We start from the raw sequence: 17013 nt of genomic DNA on the forward strand, positions 1-17013 counted from the left end.
TCTTGGCGTCTACGGAGTTTCATTTCTCCGAGATCCGAACTCAAGCGCGTCAGTCGCAATCGCGCTTTGGACTTGGACGTGCGGACTCGCGTATCATCTCATCATCCTGCTCGCAGTCACTCGCTGAAGTCGGGAATGATGGCGCTGTCGCACACGCCCACCGCGCTCAAGCGCTGGAGCAGTCAGGATCGACAGCTCCCATCCGTCGACCAGGTCAAGGCGATCCACGTCTATGACTTCGACAACACTTGTAGGCCGATTGGCAGTACTCGGTTAGTAAAGCACTAACCCTGGTGTAGTATTCAAGTCACCACTCCCGAACCGACAGGTCTGGAACACTGGAACATGTGGTTCGTTGCAGGCTCAAGAGTTTCTACACAATGGTGGCTGGTGGCACAATCCCAGTATCCTGGCAGCGACTGGCCAAGGACTCGAGAAAGAGGAGGCCCGCGCCTGGGAAGGTTGCTGGAACGAATCGATTGTACAGCTGGTGCAATTGTCCATGGCGGAGGAAGATGCATTGACGGTGCTGTTGACAGGCAGGCAAGAGCAGGAATTCGCCGACTTGATTGGCAGGATGATACAGTCCAAGGGACTTGTTTTCGACATGGTCTGCCTCAAGCCTTCGAGTGGACCAAATGGTGAGGTCTTCGGCAGCACCATGCTCTTCAAGCAGGCGCTACTGCGGGACATCGTCTACACGTACCACCAGGCTGAAGAGCTGCGCATCTACGAGGATCGCGTCAAGCACACCAAAGGATTCAGGGACTTCTTCGCCGACTTCAACAAGACGTTGATGGCAGGAGTTCCGACAGCACAAGTTCCTGTACCGCGACAACCCATTACGGCAGAAGTAATCCAGGTGACGGAGCAAGATAGCTTCATGGATCCCGTTTCAGAAGTGGCTGAAGTTCAGAAGATGATTAACGTCCACAATCGAGCTATCTTGGACGGCATGGCACCACGCAACGCCATTCCGTATAAGATCAAGCGATCTGTGTTCTATACCGGCTATCTCATCGAGCAGGCAGATATCGATCGGCTTCGCTCGCTCGTGAAGCCACCGCCAAATTGCCCGGAGCACGAGCTCAAACATCTGGCCAATAATATCTTGATCACACCTCGCCCTGCGCCTCATAGTATCCTCAACAAGGTCGGCGGTATCGGCGCGAAGATGAGATGGAAGGTGACGGGTCTTGCCATCTACGAGCAACGCGTCTGGGCTGCGCGCGTGCAACCTGTCCCTGCCAACGCCAAAGTGTACACGGAGAACGCTACGCCTTGTGTTGTTCTCGCAACGCGACGTCAAGCCAAACCTATCGAAGCAAGCCGGATACAGAACTGGCAGCCTGTGCCCGACCATCAAGCATTCGAGTTCGAGACCACAGTCGGCGAAAAGGTGCTGCTCAGGATCGAACAGGAGTATTCAAACGAGGACGAGTACGAAGCGAGCTTTCCCAACGCTAAGAACGCGAAGAAGCACCCGCGCGAAGAAGACTTCCCACCACTCGGTGCAAGCCGACAGCAAGGCAACAGACCTGCGAAGACTCATCAAGGTGGCCGGGGCGGCTTCGGTAACAATCGCAACGACGGCACGTGGGTTCCGAAGCAGAATGGCAACAACTTCAATAATGCACCGCGCGGAGGCGGCGCCGGTTCAAATCGTGGGGCGCGCGGCAATTTCGCGCCTTCGCGTGGCAGACGGGATGCGCGCGGCGGAGGAGCTCGTGGACGCGGCGGAGGCGGCCGCGGCGGCTACAAGAGTCTTGATGACAATGTCGGCCAAGGCTACGGCAGCGGCGGCATGCAGTACTAAATGTGCTATCTGCGAAGCTGGAGTCCATACAAATTGGTGTGCGGCTGAAAGGATTGGACGATGCGAATGCCCAGCGGACTGGAAGGACTGGGAAAATAATTCTTTAGCGAGGAGTTGTGGCGTTTATACTTGCTTCACAATTACCGTATAGCTATCTTATTTGCCCCGACTGTAGACTAGCACAGCGATCAACTGCAATGTCTGCAGAAGATGGTCAAGCGTGCAATGAAGACGCAAGGGGCTATGCACAAGCTCGGGGACAAGGACGATCTCACCGTCGCCGTCGGGAGCCGAAGAAGAAAAGGTAGATGTTCTTTAGCCGCTTCCGTGCTTGATAATACTTTCCGTAGTTATAGCCGTCTTGCCGTTGCCCTGCGCGGCCGCTCACAAGGCCGTGTGAGGGCGCGGACGGAAACACGACTGACCTTCTCCACGGACTTACCTCCTTTTTGCGGGAAAGTCTAAGGAGGGACGAGCGAATGGCCGCGGAGCTACACATTTCCGGGACGAAAGCTGTTTTGAAACTACTCTGCCACCTGCCACGCTCACAGATACGAAGGTGGACAAATTCCAGGGGTCGTTCTCATCATCAGTCATGATGACGATTGTTTTCTCGTCTCGGGCACGTCGGCAAAGCCGTCTGTGACGAACGATGGAGGGAAGGGCATGGGACATGGTTCGCTCTCACGGCATACCCTCGTTGCACATCACCCAGGACCCTCAACATGTTGCGGCACGGCAACAAGTCTGCCTCGCTGCTCTGCGCTTCTGCAACTTCTGTGGAACGTTAGGGTTGGACGGCTGCTGCGACTGGGATTTTGTAGAGCGGCCCTGGTCCCGAAAGACTGCGGCTTGCCGCGTTTAGTGTTCTAGTGGCGAGCTACGGCTACGGCTGCACCGTTTGCTTGCTTGACGAATCCACCTGTCCTTACACAGCATCAAGGTCTGCGTCCGAAGCTGCCCCGTCTTTTTGGCATGGCGAGCAAGTCGTGGATTCTCTGACTTGTTACGGGTCGTTTCTCAATCTTGAAGAGTAGTGGACATGGAGCGAGAGTCAGCACGGGGCGGGACTTGTACAACAGCCATCAAATCTGATGCGACCTTCATTACCATCAGCGTCGGGATACATGTGCTCCACCACAGCTGCTGCAGCAGATTTTCCGTGGTATCTCGAACCGATACCAGCTTTCACAACTGCAGATGGTGCAAGACCGACGTACTTGCTAGTGTGTATTCGGTATGCGTTCACGTCGTGTCCTACTGACGAACTCGCTTTCCCTCTCCTCGAATTGGTAACTGCACAGCACAATTATGACGACAAGACCCAATCAGACAGTTGCGCCACACTTCCTTTTCCAGTTCCAGGGTTGCAATGGCGACAATGCGCAATAGCGAGAACGAGGGCACTGTGAACACCAGTGTGAGGAACGTCCACGCTGCCACAATCCCATCAGCTTGCTCGAGTTTGACTCAACTCAGTTTGCCGTACCCGCGTACACTTGTGGGTCCTGTCGGTCACTCGTGTATCATTTCTGCGTGCTCTTAATCGATGCCTGAAAATCAGTGGCGGAGACCTTTTAAAGCTCACCGCCAACACGTTTGGACGGAACGTGCTGTATGGGCTTCACAAAGCGCAGGCTTCTAATCCGTGACATTTGCCAAGCGCATGCAGACGTGGCCCTCACCAATCCCCGATATGGTCATCGATCCCTGATCGTGATGCGCTCGTCAAAAACGCCTCTCTGCCTGCAATGCAGATGCTGAAGAACTATACCGATCGCAAGTGTCACTGGCGTCCGCCACGAGGTCCTTCGCCTAATTTTTGGAGCAGCGACGAAACGCTCGTGAAGTATTGGTCCCAGTCGTTTCCCGGATCAGGCGCCTTCCCGATGTGCTGCGACTGCATAGTTTCGTCACCCGATGGTGAGATTTGTTGTCGGGACCGTTGGCTTGATGGGACGGGCTTGTTCGCTTGCGAGCCAGCAACGACGTAAGGGCTAGGCGCAGATGCTCTGCGACTCGTCTCGATTGCTGCAGTGGAGAAGGGAGGATAGCTTGCCATTCGCTGAACCGCTGAAGGACCGAAGTGCGCGGTCGGCCTGTTGACGTTCCTCGGTAGCTGCTGTGGCGAAGTTCGTGATCCCGCTACAGTGGTCACGAGGAACGATATGGCGAGTCTTTGGTCTGTCGTGCTATGGCCAGACATTTCGCTGGCTTCACTGTGTCTACCACCTTGCCGTTGCTGCTTGTCAAAATCATGGGACCGAGATGGGTCTTCGGGCATTGTGGGCAAAGGGGCGGCGCTGCCTGCACTGGAATAGGAACCTGCTACAGAGAGCGTGGGCGAAGTCTCCCGCTCATGGAGATCTCGAGAGCTCGGCTCAGCGAGAGAAGCTGCAACATTCTCAATTCCTTCTTGAGCGCGCAGTCTTCGCAATAGGCTGACGGCATCGTCTTCGGGGAGGTCTCGCATGGCTGCGAGTAGCCGCTCACCAGCCAGGGCTCGTTGCTCAAAGACTTTGCATTTGCGCTTCAAGGTCGCTGATCGATGTTCATCGGGCTCTGCATCGTATTCGCAGCGTTTGTCTTTCTTGATACATCGCGAACAGGCGGGACGGCCGCCATCACACTGCGCAGACATGATTGATGAGAGAGAGCTTTGCGGCCTTTGTGGCAAGCCTCACCTTTGTTTTTCTGATTCTGTGGGTGGAGATTAGCACATCGACATCTCCCTTGCGAGGTACATCGGATAGCAATACCGGCATTCTTCACATGCAGCTTTAATATTTGGTGTAGTCCTGTTGTGCTTCGGCTTGCTTGATGACATTGCGATTGGAGTGGCCCAGAATTTGCTGTGATCGCAGAGGTGTACAAGATCGAAGCTGACGGAGCACGCGTGCCCAGCAAGTGTGTAGAAAAGTACCTGCGAGACAATAGGTCGGCAGATGTGCAGCTATTGAGAAAATGTTGGCCGTGCCACCCAATCAGCCGCTTATTTCGGAAGCGGGCAAGCATGCCAGCTCCCCTAGGAGGATTTGCTGTATGAGTGCGAGATTCTTGCATCACTGGGGAGTAATCAGAGATTAGAGAGGGCGCTGCACACGGATGGAGTGGCGTGACAAAGTACAACTTACTGCTTGCATCTCCTGTGTTTTCTTCAGCCCTGATTGAGCCATCTTGCATCATCCTTGTGTCTTGTGCATTGCCGGCGTGGAGATGTGGACGTACTTCGCATTCTTCACTGGAAGGAGATCGTATCTTACCGACTGGGGCTGTACCCTACATAAATATATTGGATTTTCGGACGAAGGACCGCCATGCAGCTCTTACCTGGGGTTTGCTCGAGGTTATGAGAGTTACTCCCATTGTGTCTAGAAGTGGCTCTTGCGAGTATGCACAATGCTTTCCTTCGCGACTCGCAAGCACTCCTGTCCCGTTGCCAGATCTCGCGAGCATTAGGGAAGGTGGCACAGGCACAGCCCTGCAAGTAACATTTACCAGCCCACGAACAACGAATAAGGGATCTGGAGGATGTCTGCCACCATGAATATTCGGAAGCGAACTGAAAATTATGCATGTTCCTGTTCCCGCCATAGCGGAGGCACACAGTCGATGTTCCAGATATGGTGAAGTTGAACTGTAGCCCTCCCACCACCGGAGTAAAGGCCGTTAGTTAGGGCTATGACGTGCGCAAATGGTAAATTCTGCTTGCATGTGCGCACGGGAAGTGGCAGGCAATTAGGAGAACTGCATAAGAACGGAGTGTTGAGGCGCGCTCGCGCGGCTGGCCTGCATTGGCACTGTTTCTCCAAGTTCCAGGCCCAGAAAATGGGCAAGAAGTGATGTTGTTCGCTATGGCCCGGGATGCCATCAACACGTCAGATGGAACACAAGATTTACGTGCGTAGTGGATAATTGCGGTTTTGCGGAACTTGCTGGTCGTGACTGCATTCTATCAACAATGTCACTCTATTTCATGCCTATTCGTAGAATACCAAGCATCGAACCTCAATACTCTGCCTACCCGGCGCGTCTGCAGGAGTGTTAGGATCAAAGAAAGCCGTGTGTGGAGTTCGAGTGGCGATGCCTTCATGCTCGAACTTCTCTCCGACTCCGAAACTGTCATAACACTTCAACAGCATAACTTCGTCCGGAGTCATATCCTTCATATAGTAGAATTTGTGGTTTTCGTTGGCTGCGACTCCGAGAGTCTCACCTCGCGCCTCGTAGCCTTCAGTTGACTGCAAAGTAGCCGGATCTGCCAGGCGTTCCTTGCCTCTGTCGTCATCGTCCATGGCGGAATCTGGTCGGACAGGGTACAAAAGGTCGACTGGGATGAAGTCCTTCGGCTCCGTACTCCTCCAGTCCACGACCGCGAGCGGGAAGTCCGACGCCGGATGTCCTATGGGCCTCCACACGTTGATGATTTGGTAACGGCCCTTCAGAAGCTCGTCCGCTTCTGATGAGAGGTGTCGTCGCACACGGACGTCCGTGGCTCCTGCAGTTTGATCCACATGCACCTGCTGTACGGGCTGTCGCGGCGAAGCCTTGTCCTTTCGTCGAATTGTGTGATCGAAAATATGCACCTTCTTGATACCCTTGATGTTCTTGCGGAGCAGGTCTTCCACCTCGGCATAGTATCCCTCACGCACTGCCTTGTCGTCTGTGAACAGCTTCTCTTTCGCGGGCGAGTTGTATACGGCAAAGCCAGAGTTGTCTGTTGTGAACTCTTGCTCGCGTCCTCGAATGTTGTGCACGTTGCGCTCCACATCTTCGAGTTTGAAGGATGTCGCGTCGGCATCAACCTTGCCCCATGGTTTTCCAGTGTATGTGGTGGTGTCAATGTGTTTGAAGATCGCCGTCGTCATATTTGCGGTCTGCTGCGGTCGGGCGTTCCTCAGTGGCGGTATATTCTGCACTCGATTGTATGATCTGCTTGCTGTGGATGAGAGTCGCTTGCTGGTGAAGAATCGCAAAGATGATCGCGCGAACATATACCAAGAGAAAGCCTGGAAGATGACCTACGATTGCTATGATGCTGTTTACTTGCTGACGTGCTTGTAGCCCTTATATCCGTCGGTATTCGAATGACGCAACTAGTCCTTACAAATGCGAGAGAGAGCTTGAGTGACCTGTCATCGACTGCCATTGGAGCGGAATCTCCTGATGACAAAGGATCGAGACGGCGATCCGAGTTTTTGCCGAGGCAACAGCGTCCGTGTAGACGACAACGTGAACGACCAGAGTGAAGTGAAAAGAAAAGTGTGCTTTGTCTAGGACAACGAGGGAAAAATATCTCTACCAGTTGCAGAGGCTGCACATTCTGCTTGGTGTAACTTGCGATGCCTCGGACCGATTCATCAGGCTTGAGAAAGCCATCGTCCATTTAGCGTACATCCTTTGCCATAGGAGGATGTCGCATACGCCAAATCGAGCCTTCTATACCCGCTTGCTCCTGAAAGCTGACCCATGGCCGTTCCTCTGTATCTACAGCTCCGCCTGTCGCATACCAGTCCTCCAAGTAAGCCCATTCTGGTGGATCAAATCCGCCGCGTACGAGCACTACTTGCTTGTCTGCAATCGCTTCGATTTCACTTCCGGCAACGGGCGTGACTAGCTGCAAAGTCTTGCTTTCTGTATCGATGCCGCGTACCAGCGCAAGACCAATGCAATGACTGCGCCTAGGATCGAGAGGAGGGGTGTGGCCTGTCGCACCTGGTGGTAGGTAGGGAATGTTTTCTGTGGCTGTGTGATGAATCGCTTCTTGGTCGAAGGCCTGGTCATCGATGACTGTGATGGCCACTATGGAACCATCAAGCACTTCGCCCAGAAAATCCGGATGCGGGGCTTGGCCGTAGCTGAGAACCTGTAGCGTGTCAGCATTTGTGTCAAGGTGTGGTTCACGGCGCACTACTCTTCGTACACGCTGCTATGTGTACGAAGCGCGGGAGTGGTCTTACCGCTGCGATTCCTGAGCCTTCCGGGGAGTAAGAGACGATCCATGGCCGAATCTCATTGATAGGCTTCGCAATCCATTTGATCGAGCTCAGGGAAGACTTCTGATGGAAGTATGCCATCGTTTGCATGGCGCGGAGCTCCGCTGGCGTCCGTAATGCCTGCTGTCGCTGCCTCCTAGAAATGCGGAGCGGCACATTGCCTACCACTGCGGCAACTTCGCTGAGCACTTCTGTCTCAATTGAGTCTAGACTCACCAGATCTGATATGGATAGCTTGGATGCCAGTGAGACTATCGTGCTCGCTCCTAGCCCATTTACCCAACCACATGAGTTGATAATTATAGGCGTGTTCTTAGGTGCGTAGCTCAACAGGTCGACAGCACATGCGAGATAGTGGTCTGGGTCGTCCTTGAATGTTGTTGAGGCGATCGTGTGGGATCGTATGAGGCGATAGCTCGAGTTGCGCGTTGATGCTTGATGAGTGAACGCCGGACCCAAGATTGGCGCAGTGACTTCGATCAATGAGAGCTGGCCAGGTGGCCCGAACTCTGGTTGGCCAGGATCCAGATCAATATAGGCGCAGCTGCTCTTGTCGGCTCGGCTGGTGACAGTATTACAGAGAATGCGATTGAAAGTCGACTTCCCAGCAGACTTGCCACCGATTGCCATAATACGAGGCGTCTGGCCCCCTGCATCCAGCCGAGCATTGAGCTGAGAGATCACTTTCCTGGTGCCGTCATCGATTTCAAGAGGTGTTATTGCCCTTCCCATTGGGTCATCTCTGGAATTGCGAAGGACGCGGAACGAACGAGAGTCGCCCTCGGCTGACGAGCAAATATCGCGGAACATCGGAGAAAGTGGCTCGATACTTGCCAGCCCAGAAAATACTGATGTGACCCGAATTAACGTTTCCGGCTTGCGAGCTGTAATCACAGGCAGTGGAGATGTTGCTGGTGCGTACACTCTTTGCACGCCTCGGTTGGCATGGAGCATAGACCCATATACGGAAACAACGCCGTTTAGTACTTGTAAGTTGAAGTCGCCCAAAAACGTGACACTTTCTTCCTGTCGCATTGAAATCACCATGGCATCGTCGCTCGGCAAGTCGATAGCGTTTTGCTTGATGGTCGAGAGAGTGACGTTGATTTTCGCTGCATCGCCGCGCTCGGGTTTCATGCTCACCATCGAATCGTCAAGTGCCATTTGAGTGCTTCCGGTCGTCTCGTGCGCGCTCAGCTCCTCAATAGCGCCAATGCCAGTCTCATCCTTTGGTTTACATGTCGAAGAAGCTGATTCTGGCCGATCAGCCGAAGAACTGATTGCACGGGCGGCGGCAAATGCGCTCAGTTGTGGCACCGAGCTCCTCAGATCTTGCGATTTGTTCCTGCCAAATGCTTCTCGTGCTTTCCGTTTGGCGGCGGCCATGCTGTGTGTTGTGCAGTCGCGGACGATGTGCTGATCCCCGGTACAACTATTTTCAGAAGCTTGACACTAAACTTTTAGCTCGTAAACCTTAATTCAAAAATTGCACTCTTGCAGCCCCACAAGTTCTCTTGCGACCTTGGAGTTATCGAGGACCCTCGAAAGAGCCGCAATGGCGCAAAAAGAAGTGAAGGCGCCGGCGAAGAAGGCAAAGACTGAGGAGAAAGTGAAGAAGCAGGGCAAGAAGGCAGCCACAAAGCAAAAGGCACCAGGCCTAAGCGAAGAGCGTGTCGTGGATTCAGACTCAGAACCAGACGAGACACCAGCCACTGCAAAGCCGGACACCAAGAGTGTCAAAGCGAAAGCGACAAAGCAAAAGAAAGCTCCACCACCGCCGACAAAACCGGAGCCTACTTCTAGCAGCGACGACGACGAGAGCAGCGATGGCTCCGGATCAGCAGAGAGCGAGAAAGACGAGCAGATGGCAGATGCTCCATCACTGAAAAAGCCGGATACAGTGCCCACGCGGGTGAATGGTGTGAAAAGGAAAGCTGAAAGCGTTAGCTCACTAGACAATGGGGAATCGAGCGAAGACGACTCGAGCAGCGACGAGGACAAGCCAGATGCCAAACGCGTGAAAACAGCATTGAAAGATGCCGGAGAAGTGGAACAGGTGGGAGAGGTGGCATCGGAAGAGCAAGGTGAGGACAGTGAGAGCGCGGACGAGGATGGTTCAGCGGAGCCTTCCGCAGAGACCGCACCAACACCGAGGCCTACGAAACATGCCGGCCAGTTCGAAAGCATACCCGTTCAGTCTTTCAAGCCTCCAAGTGGGTATACACCTGTCTCTGTCTCCGATGCGACCTTTTCTGCAAAGAGCTTTGCGGGCCAGCAGATATGGCACATTGTGGCTCCAAGTAATGTGTCCCTGAAGTCGCTCGGTGACATCACGCTAGATGCGATACAATCCGGAGCGTCGATCCTGAATCACAAAGGCACCGACTATAGTCTCAGCGAAGACAAAAGTCCGAACAATCGCTTCGACAGTGTGCTCGTGCCGAGCAGTAGCAGCTACGACTCCATACCGCAACCGATTACGAGAACTCTGCATCTCAAACAGAGAATCAATCTGCCAGCCCTGAGCACTAAGCAAGCGGACACGAACACGGGCAGTAGCGCAGCAGCCAGTGTCGCTCGTCCATCAGTGAACAGTATACGGCCACAGCCAAAAGGAATGCGCATGCGATACAAGCCAGCGGGCTTCGGCGCAGGTGATGCTGGTCTGGGCTCCGACAGTGAAGAGGAGGACGATGAGGGAGCGAAGGCAAAGAGTACAAGCTTCCAGTTCCCGAAGACACTGGGAGTTCACGGAGCTGCGGTTGAGGTGGAGAACGCGCAAACGACGACACCAAAGAAGGCAAAGAAGAAGCGAAAAGACTCAGACGTCGACATGGTCAATGGCACAACACCTGTAGCTTCACAATTGCCGAACGGAACATCAGACGAGCTGAGCAAGGAGGAGAGGAGACGGCGCAAGGCTGAGAAGAAAGCCAAGAAAGAGAGCAAAGCTGGTGTCGCAGTGACAGCATAATTAGCTGGGAATGAAATTCAAAGAAGTCCACGCTGGCAACACTCCTCTGCTCATTTCACAATGTGTCTACTGACTGTGAAGCTCATAGAACTATTTCCATACCCTGAAAACTCAATGCAAGTCTGCCTCAGGTGTGGTTGGAAATCCAGAATGGCTCAGCGGCGGAGATTCGGCCGAGAAAGATATGACATAGCTCTTAAAAGGCCAGAGCTTCCAATGCCTCTCACGACAACTCCAGCACCTTTTTGACTCCCTTCGCACGACTCCTTTCCCAGAACATCGAACACGTCTCCGACATAAGTTGCAACAATGGCTCCTCCATCCACAGTCAAGGCCATCACGATCAATGGCAATAAAGCTCAAGTTACTGAGATAAACCTTCCCAAAGTCCGACCAACATACTTGCTGGCGAAAGTGGAAGCCATTGCCTTGAACCCGACGGACTGGAAGCACATCAATGGCAAGCGGGCAGCAGACAATGGTCTCTCTGGCTGTGACTTCTCCGGCACCGTGGTTGAAGTCGGAAGTGGTGAGTCTTCCGCGCATCCCGAGGGGCAGATTACATCCAAGGAACTAACAATCAAGCAGACGTGACCAAGCAATTCCAAGTCGGCGACCGGATTGCAGGGACTACTCATGGCGCCAACGCCAGCCAGCCCGAAGATGGCTGTTTCGCAGAATACGCTGTAGCCAAAGCCGATCTACTCGTCAAGATCCCCTCCAACCTCTCCTTCGAGCAAGCCGCAACTTTCCCTCTCGGCGTCAGCACCGTTGGCCAAGGTCTCTACCAGAAGGCCCTCAAACTCAACCTCCCAACCGATCCCATCCCCAAGGACTCCCAATCCGTCCTCATCTACGGCGGCTCTACCGCAACCGGTTCTCTCGCCATCCAGTTCGCCAAACTTTCAGGCTACAAAGTCCTCACAACCTGCTCTCCCCACAACAACGATTTTGTCAAATCTCTCGGCGCCGATGCAGTCTACAACTACCGCGACGCAGACTGCGGAAAGCAAATCAACCGCGATACCAACGACTCTCTCAAGCTGATCTGGGACACCATCTCCCTCGAAGCTTCCGCAAAGATCTGCGCCGAAGCCTTGTCATCCGATTCCAAAGATGCTCGCTATGGCACAATCTTACCCGTCAAGCTCCCAGGCCGCACAGACGTGACAACGACTTTCACATTCATGTACACAATCTTCAACGATCCTTTCACGAAAGCTGGACGAGAAACTCCGGCTGTTCCAGAAGACTTTGAATTTGCGAAGAAGTTCTTCCAGATCACGGAAGATTTGTTGAAGGAGGGCAAGCTGAAGACACACCCGGAGCAGGTAGGTGGAGAGGGTTTGGTGGGAGCGTTGAAGGGAATGGAGGATATGAAGAATGATAAGGTGTCTGGAAAGAAATTGGTATATCGTGTTGCGGAGACGCCGGCGAGTGCAGTCGGAAGCGCTTCGGTTGAGCTGTGAGGTGGTGGTTTGATTCCTGCCCTTGGGCACGAAAAGTGCTGCTGCTTCTGTAGTAAATTTAGATGGCTGTTCATCGAGAACTACCGGCCAGTAAAAGGTGTCAGCGCGCTTTAGCATTTCAGTCTGTCCTGCGTCCCACGTCTGGAAGTTCTCGCGATCCATGTTCCTGATCAAACTTGTTATCCCGGTGCTAGCGTTGAGAGCTGACCCGTTGTGCGATTGCAGTCTCTGATTGTCTGATCTGGCGAAGTCTGTTCTCAATTCTGCTCGCTAATCTCATCTTCGTGCAGTTGCAAACATTGAGTCGAGCCCGATGCCTTCAGGGTGCAGTATCCGTCCAGACTCTGCAGGCGGGGGCGAAAGCGTGACTTGCTTTCCATCGACTAGATGCTGTGTCAGTCTTCGAGCTTCTTTGCTGGGACGTTCTGATAACCGTCGCTTTGCTCCCACTTCGCGGTGAACACTTGCCGCGATGGCCAACGATAGAGTGTCAGTGAGCTCAACGGTCATCTGAAAAGACGAGGAAGAAGAGACAGTGGAAACGGTGAGTGGTGATGTGCCCTTCAGGGCAAACATCCATTTCCTTCATGCTACTAGTACATCGTATCGCTCGTCTCGAGCCTTCTCTGTCACATTCATACACTCTCGATCACGTAGTGACCCTCGCGCCTGTGCGCCTCACCAAAAGGAACAACCTCTAGACCAAGACCACCAAGAACACCCTTTCATGCCTTCGTGCCGCCCATCGTGTCAGTGAGGATTGAGCCGTGTAGCCCTTAGATGTACCACATGGAAGTTGCGATGCCACCCTGGTTCGGCATCGGCATGAGCTTCTCGAACACAGGCTCCGCGCCTGAAGAGGAGCCCCGAGTGCCGGAACGACCTGCCTGGGACCCAGACTGAGAGCCAGACTGCTTCTTCTCGGTGGATGGACCGTCGCTGCTACCAGCCCACTTCGGATCGTGTGGTGTAGCGCGAGCGGCGGCGAGATGAGCGTAGTAGATGGCAGGGTGCTGCGAGATAGGGGTCGAGGCACGCTGGTATTGGTACGCATGCTCGTAGAGCAGAGTGTGCAGCTGGTCGTTGGTCATACCTGGCTCATTGAGCAGCACGTAGTAGTGAGTAGGACGAGCTGTGCCCTTGATAGCGGCGTGGGAGCACAAGTAGAAATCGTTCTCGAATGGGTTGGTGACGCCAGTCTCGACCAGAGTGCCGGGGAACGCATTCTCGTTGCGGTCACCCTTCTCGGGGAAGAAGCGGACGTGGTGGCGCTTGGAACCAATGACCACGATGAACTTCACGTTGGCGGATGGGTCAGCAGACTTGACAACCTGCTTCATGTCCATGACCTCCTGCTGAAGAACCTGGTTGTACTGGCCCTCAGAAACACCATCACGAAGATAGATGATCTGTTGTGGGAGCTTGCCACCTCCAACTTGCTGAACCCAGTGCTGCAGCATGGGCTTGAGCTCGTTCTTGATAGTGTCGGCGCTGATCATCTCCACGCGATGGCCGTTGGTCTGCACGAAAGCAGCATAGCGAGTGGCCAATTTGTCGGTAGACATGGTCATTGCAGCCATGGACGGAGCGTCAGAGCCAGGTGCACCGTGAGAGACATCAGCGCCGATGATGACAGTTGGGACCTGGAAGATACCAGTGGCACCGCCAGTCTTCGGGCCGACAGCGCGGCAGGTAACGCCACCAAGCTTGCAGTTGAACTTCATGCACACGTTTGAAATGTACTGAGGCTGAGCCTTCTGCGCATGGGCATACTGCACGCACTGGGAGACGACGCCGTAGCGGCACTCGCAGGAGCGCTTGATGCGGCCATAGACCTGGCTATCCTTGTCTGGCAAGATAAACATCAGGATCTGAGGCCGAGATTGGGCTTGGTTGCCAGCAGCGTTCCAAGTGTTCGTGACCCAAGCTCCAACGTCCTCACCGCCGCCAAGGACCATGGAAGGCTGCTTGTTCTCGACTTTGCCACCATGGTTGATGTAGCCAGAGACGAAAGCCTTGATGAAGTTCTCCACGACAGTCTTATCTGGCTTGCCGCCACGACGACCAGAAACGACACAGACTGCCCAGCTCTTCAGAGGAGCAGAGTTGGTAGTTAAGAACTTCTTGCCCTTGAGATCCCAGCGGCCAGAAGTGCCTGGCTTCGCATCGCCAACACCGAATTTGACAGTAGGTGCCACCAGGATACGAGCATCGGCGACGGTCTTGTTCTGATTAATCTTGACACCATACTTGTTGAGCATTGGGTCATTGCCCCAGTCAAGCATTTGCATGCCCTCTCGAATGTGTTCGTAGCGCTGCTTGGGAGCGGTGACTGCGAACTTGATCATGTTCGATGTCTGTCGCTCGTCCATCTTGTACGAGTAACGCTGATCGTCCTTGACCTTGAGAACCTCCATGGGAAGCACCGTGTTCTTGCCCTTCGTCATCTTGACCAGTGGCAAGCCAGAGTAGTTAATGGTGACGCTGTACTTCTTCAGGAAGAAGTTGTACAGGGTCATTTTGACCTCCTTGCCGTCCGAATCGGTGACCTGGACCTTGTACTCCTTCGGGGAGACGTAGACGAAGCTGTCGATGACATATTCATCGAGTTCTGCCTTGCCACGGTGCTTAGCCAAGACACGCAACTTGCGCATACGCTTCAGTTGCTTGCCCTTGACGCCCTTCTCTCCACCACGGTTGAGCTGAGCAGCCAAATCGGCTGGGTCGCGAACGCCACAGAAGAGTACTGCGGCCTGCACGAAAGGGATTGCTTGCCAGAACGTGCCATTGGCCACATCCATGTTGATTGAGAGACGGCCTGGATGGACTAGTCGAAGAGATTGGTAGACACCCTTGAGGGCGCTGACGCCTCCACCGAGATCGACGCCCTTGCCGGCCTGCGGGAAGAATGAACGCTTGATTGACACGAACTTCTTCGATGGCGTCGAGCGAAGGAGATGGTCTGCGAAGTTGATCGCCTCCAAGCAGGTGTTGTCGAAGTCGGCCTTGCCCTGTAGATGAGCCATGAGGGACTGAAAGCCAACTTTGTTGGTTTGACGGATGCGGATAACGAAGGTGTTCTTGCCTGTCTTGACCTTCGGCTGACGGCCCTGCTCAGCGTCTAGGTCGACCGTGAGGCGGACTTCACGAGCGAGTGGCTTGCCAGACCAAGCCAACTTGTCACCGTTGAAGATGGTGAAAGCACCCATCTCAGCCTGTACTGCCTTGGAGTTCCAGACCTTGATCATGGCACCACGCTTCTCGTCGCCTTTACCGATCAGGACGTCGTACTGGTACACAACAATATTGGGGAATGACTCGACATGATAGGTATTGAGGCCGATCTTAGTTGGCTGACCGAGCTTGGAAGGGGCCTGGCGTGGTGGCTTGTTCATCACTTCAGTGCCGCGGACAGTAGCCCAGCCAGCAATACCCAAGTCGAAGTTGCGAGGATCAACGATGATGCTGGCAGTGTTGGGGTCACGCTCTGGCTGCGGAGCAGGATCGGCGTTGCCGTCGTAGCCACCGACGCGAGAGGCGTTGGGGCGAGCAGAGCGGGCAGCGCTGGGCTGCGAGCGCGCGGAGGAGACCGCCGGGGAAGCAGTGTTGCGACCACTGGACGAGGACGAACTAACGCCACTCGAACTGTGGACCGAACGCTGTGGAGTCTGGCGAGAAGGTGGAGCCTTCTGCTGCTCGTTGACGCGGTTCTTGGCAGGACCAGCCATTGTGATGGCAAGTGATGTGTGGGAGTGGGTTGATGGGGAGGTGGAGTTCTGAGAGGGGTGTCAGTATGCGATGATCATTGAGGAGGCGCGCGACGTCGCTGATTCGAAGTACCGCACACAGTCAAGGCGCGCGAGGGCGTTTGATGTGTTTGGTGACCGCGAAGTGCGGCGCCGACGACAGAAGTCAGGACGTACCGGTGCTGATGGTTGTGAGTGGTTGTCGATGGATGTGCTGATGGATGAAGGTGGTGAAAGGTTGCTGTGGGTGCTGGTTGGTTGTTGGTAGTGGGGGGTAGAAGATCAGGTTGAGGGAGGAAGAGGAGGGCCTTTTTGTGCTGGCGAGTGGGTCCAACGGGTGAGGGGAGTGAGGTGACTGCGAGATTACTCACCGGTGAGAAACGCCTTGTGATGGCTTGTGATTGCAGCGGTGGAGCTGTTCGCTCGCGTGGTTGTTGTTGTTGAGAGCTCAACTGAGCATGTGCGAAGGCAGGAGCGCTTATGTACCGTGGGAAGGCTTGGCAGGTGCCGGGGGCAACGGCGGATAGCACGCGTCAGATGCGATATGACGCGTTCAAACAAGCGCGCGGAGGGGGAGGAGCATGTGCTGATGGACAGAGAAGTCCTGATGGAGTATTCAGAGCGGCTATCTCGCTGTACGAGACTTGTGAGGGAGAGAGATGGCACGTTTGCGTTTACTTCTCCTCACCCGATTGCCATCAAACACGACCTCTCCCACAGGCCGCGTCAACGCTATTCCTGCGTGGATCTCATCGATCAATCGCAGCCACATCACGCGAGTGCTCGAGCGGCGTTCTCAGAAGCTGCAACGATTCCAGCTGATTCTTTCCCTGCCACCAATACGATCACTCCCATGTGCAACAGCGATTCAGCGGACTGCCGAGCCGTGACGACCAGTAGCGGAAAGTGTTAAGCAAGAGCCAGTGTGGAGGCGAACCAGGGAGCAAAGGTGTTGGGGCGTTGAGCTTCTTCGAAGGTACGGACAGGTTTCACAGGGCAGGGTTTAATGCCA

At 54.3% G+C, this 17013-nt stretch overlaps 7 protein-coding genes across 8 annotated transcripts; 3 read left to right on the forward strand and 4 right to left on the reverse strand.

Annotated features, from left to right (window-relative positions):
• Positions 1-135: 135 nt before the first annotated feature.
• CKM354_000181600 (uncharacterized protein) lies at positions 136-1816 on the forward strand (the record flags this gene model as incomplete). The annotated part of the gene is made up of 2 exons (XM_044796950.1): positions 136-250; positions 300-1816. 2 exons carry the CDS (start codon positions 136-138, stop codon positions 1814-1816), a joined length of 1632 nt encoding a protein of 543 aa, XP_044652885.1.
• Positions 1817-3602: 1786 nt separating this feature from the next.
• Positions 3603-4643, reverse strand: CKM354_000181700 (uncharacterized protein; the record flags this gene model as incomplete). Its single annotated transcript, XM_044796951.1, has 3 exons — positions 3603-4445; positions 4501-4516; positions 4576-4643. The coding sequence occupies 3 exons, from the start codon at positions 4641-4643 to the stop codon at positions 3603-3605; spliced, it is 927 nt and encodes a 308-aa protein (XP_044652886.1).
• A 1153-nt stretch (positions 4644-5796) lies between these two features.
• CKM354_000181800 (uncharacterized protein) lies at positions 5797-6684 on the reverse strand (the record flags this gene model as incomplete). Of its 2 annotated transcripts, XM_044796953.1 has the most annotated exons (2): positions 6050-6074; positions 6137-6684. In XM_044796953.1, the coding sequence occupies 2 exons, from the start codon at positions 6682-6684 to the stop codon at positions 6050-6052; spliced, it is 573 nt and encodes a 190-aa protein (XP_044652888.1). The 2 variants fall into 2 exon arrangements, with proteins under 2 accessions (XP_044652887.1, XP_044652888.1); XM_044796952.1 differs by having other exon boundaries at positions 5797-6684.
• A 518-nt stretch (positions 6685-7202) lies between these two features.
• On the reverse strand, positions 7203-9198 carry CKM354_000181900 (polynucleotide 5'-hydroxyl-kinase; the record flags this gene model as incomplete). Its single annotated transcript, XM_044796954.1, has 2 exons — positions 7203-7682; positions 7777-9198. 2 exons carry the CDS (start codon positions 9196-9198, stop codon positions 7203-7205), a joined length of 1902 nt encoding a protein of 633 aa, XP_044652889.1.
• A 169-nt stretch (positions 9199-9367) lies between these two features.
• CKM354_000182000 (uncharacterized protein) lies at positions 9368-10786 on the forward strand (the record flags this gene model as incomplete). The annotated part of the gene is made up of 1 exon (XM_044796955.1): positions 9368-10786. One exon carries the CDS (start codon positions 9368-9370, stop codon positions 10784-10786), a length of 1419 nt encoding a protein of 472 aa, XP_044652890.1.
• A 309-nt stretch (positions 10787-11095) lies between these two features.
• Positions 11096-12255, forward strand: CKM354_000182100 (uncharacterized protein; the record flags this gene model as incomplete). The annotated part of the gene is made up of 2 exons (XM_044796956.1): positions 11096-11315; positions 11375-12255. 2 exons carry the CDS (start codon positions 11096-11098, stop codon positions 12253-12255), a joined length of 1101 nt encoding a protein of 366 aa, XP_044652891.1.
• Positions 12256-13031: 776 nt separating this feature from the next.
• On the reverse strand, positions 13032-15983 carry CKM354_000182200 (uncharacterized protein; the record flags this gene model as incomplete). The annotated part of the gene is made up of 1 exon (XM_044796957.1): positions 13032-15983. One exon carries the CDS (start codon positions 15981-15983, stop codon positions 13032-13034), a length of 2952 nt encoding a protein of 983 aa, XP_044652892.1.
• Between the last annotated feature and the right edge of the window lie 1030 nt (positions 15984-17013).

This window comes from Cercospora kikuchii (genome assembly GCF_019650295.1).
Source record: "Cercospora kikuchii DNA, contig_00001, whole genome shotgun sequence".
NCBI lineage: Eukaryota > Fungi > Ascomycota > Dothideomycetes > Mycosphaerellales > Mycosphaerellaceae > Cercospora > Cercospora kikuchii.